The sequence below is a fragment of the Nicotiana sylvestris genome, chromosome 11 (genome assembly GCF_000393655.2).
Source record: "Nicotiana sylvestris chromosome 11, ASM39365v2, whole genome shotgun sequence".
Classification (NCBI taxonomy): Eukaryota; Viridiplantae; Streptophyta; class Magnoliopsida; order Solanales; family Solanaceae; genus Nicotiana; species Nicotiana sylvestris.
Window position 1 is genome coordinate 165,950,985 of NC_091067.1, and position 2,769 is coordinate 165,953,753.

Consider the following 2,769-nt stretch of genomic DNA (forward strand, 5'->3'; position numbering starts at 1 on the left):
TGACTACAAAAACTTAAGAAGGAACACATTTATTCATACTTCCATATGATTTATCAGGAACAGAAGAAAGAAAAAAACTGGAAAACACGTTCTTTTTCTTTTAAAAAAAGAGAGTGTGGTAACTAATTCTATCAACGAGACGAGAATTGTACCACTCATTTTGCAAGACTTTCGAGAAGAATAAGTCCACATTAGAATAAGAATTAATATGAAGGAAAAGAATTAAGAGGAGAAATTCAAGGAGAAATAAGGGGTTAGTAAACGAACAAGAGGGAACGCGAAAATGGAATCAAGAATATAAGGAGAGCCACAGAGATCATCGCGGTAGTTAATTATGAATGAATGGTCCCAAGAGGGAAATCCTTTGTATAAAAGGCGTCAAGGAGAAGGTACAAAATGCAAGCTCTAGCAACTAAAACAAGGAAGAAGAAGAAGGAAATATTCCCTCTTCTTCTTTGTCAGAATAAAAAAAAATCAAAATAAAAAAAAAAAAGAAAAGAAAAGAAAAAGGTGTGAGATTAGGGACAGGGAAACATGGAGAGAACTAGTTTGACAGTTGTTGCTTTGCTAGTTTGCCTCTGTGTTGTGGCGGTGAAAGCTGAGGATCCTTACCTCTTCTTTGAGTGGAATGTCACCTACGGGACTATTGCTCCATTGGGTGTGCCACTACAGGGCATCCTCATAAACGGGAAGCTTCCAGGGCCCAGGATCAACTGCACCTCCAATAACAACATAGTTGTCAATGTCTTCAACAATCTAGACGACCCCTTGCTCTTAACCTGGAACGGTGTCCAACAAAGGAAGAACTCGTGGCAAGATGGTACCCCAGGAACCATGTGCCCGATCATGCCCGGTACAAACTTCACCTACCGCTTCCAAGTCAAGGACCAGATCGGTAGCTTCTTCTACTTCCCCACAACAGACTTGCATCGTGCTGCTGGTGGTTTTGGTGCCATCAATGTTCATAGCCGTGCCCTTATTCCCGTTCCTTTTGATAACCCTGCCGATGAATATAACGTATTTGTGGGTGATTGGTACAACAAGGGTTACAAGTCCTTGAAGAAGATCTTAGATGGGGGACGCACAATTGGCAGACCCGATGGCATCCATATCAATGGAAAATCCCTCAAGGTCGGTGACAAGGTTGCTGAGCCACTCTTCACCATGGAGGCTGGCAAGACCTATAGGTACAGGATGTGCAATGCTGGCATGAGGACATCAGTCAACGTCAGGATTCAAGGCCACCCCATGAAGTTGGTGGAAATGGAGGGATCCCACACTGTGCAGAACGTCTATGAGTCCCTTGACCTCCATGTTGGTCAATGCCTTTCGGTGTTGGTCACTGCTGATCAAGAGCCCAAGGACTATTACATGATTGTTTCTAGTAGGTTCCTGAAGCAAGCGCAACTCTCTTCCGTTGCTATCATTCGATATGCCAATGGCAAGGGACCAGCATCTTCTGACCTCCCAGCACCTCCACCAGAAAACACCCAAGGCATTGCTTGGTCCATTAACCAGTTTCGCTCCTTCAGATGGAACCTTACTGCTAGTGCTGCCCGCCCCAACCCTCAAGGATCCTACCACTATGGACAGATCAACATCACCCGCACTTTCAAGATTGTCAACTCTAGGAGCGAAGTGGATGGAAAGCTCCGATTTGCCTTGAACGGTATCTCCCACACTGCTGCTGGAGAAACCCCATTCAAGCTTGCTGAATACTTCGGAGCCACCGACAAGTTGTTCAAGTATGATCTCATGGCTGATGAACCCCAAACTGAAGACCTGAACAAGGTGACCGTCGTCCCCAATATCAAGAATGCCACCTTCCGTAACTTTGTAGAGATCATCTTTGAGAACCGTGAGAAGACTATCCAAACCTATCACTTGGATGGATATTCCTTTTTCGCAGTGGCCATCGAGCCAGGGAGGTGGAGTCCCGAGAAAAGAAAGAACTACAACTTGGTGGATGCAGTAAGCAGGCATAGCATCCAAGTCTATCCAAACTCATGGGCCGCGGTGATGACAACCCTAGACAACGCTGGACTATGGAACTTGAGATCAGAGATGTGGGAGAGGTTCTACTTAGGACAACAACTCTACTTTAGTGTTCTCTCACCAGCTCGCTCCTTGAGGGATGAGTACAACCTCCCTGACAACCACCCTCTTTGCGGTATTGTTAAGAGCATGCCCCTGCCTTCTCCATACAAGCCATAGGTGTAATAGTAGGCATCTGAGGGGAGGGATTTTACACATATTTATGTATGACAAGAGCTTGATTTGTTAATGATGTATTGTTTCCATTTACATAACAATAAAACAAAAAATAAAAATAAAGGATTTCCCCCCTCCATTTGTCTAGTTTAATGTGATATCTTTTTCTTTTCGCTTAGTTGAGCTGTAGAAATTTGTTTGAGCCCATAATCTTACACGTTCAAAAATACTACCTAAATTCTTGATAAACACATAATCCTAAATTTAAAAAAAAAAAAAAAAAAAAAGATCCTAAACCTAAAAGTGCTAAAAATTTTACCTAAAATATTATTTTTAAAGGAATAATGAACTCTTTACCCAAATAATTTTAAATATTGGTTAACTTTTTAATAAATATTCCTAAACCTAAAAGGAGTCCAACGTGCTCGACAAGTTTTCTAATGTGAATTTTAAAAGGAGTTAAAAAGTTTTAGGCTTTTTAAAGGAATTACTCTCAAACGTAAAAGGAGTTCAAACGGATGTAATCAATTTTATTGAAATACTTTACAATATACTTTG

The 2,769-nt window shown here is 41.7% G+C and overlaps 1 protein-coding gene across 1 annotated transcript; it reads left to right on the top strand.

Annotated features, from left to right (window-relative positions):
- Positions 1–404: 404 nt before the first annotated feature.
- On the top strand, positions 405–2,350 carry LOC104233650 (L-ascorbate oxidase homolog). Its single transcript, XM_009787365.2, has one exon. The coding sequence runs from the start codon at positions 535–537 to the stop codon at positions 2,212–2,214; it is 1,680 nt and encodes a 559-aa protein (XP_009785667.1). The 5' UTR covers positions 405–534; the 3' UTR covers positions 2,215–2,350.
- Positions 2,351–2,769: the final 419 nt, after the last annotated feature.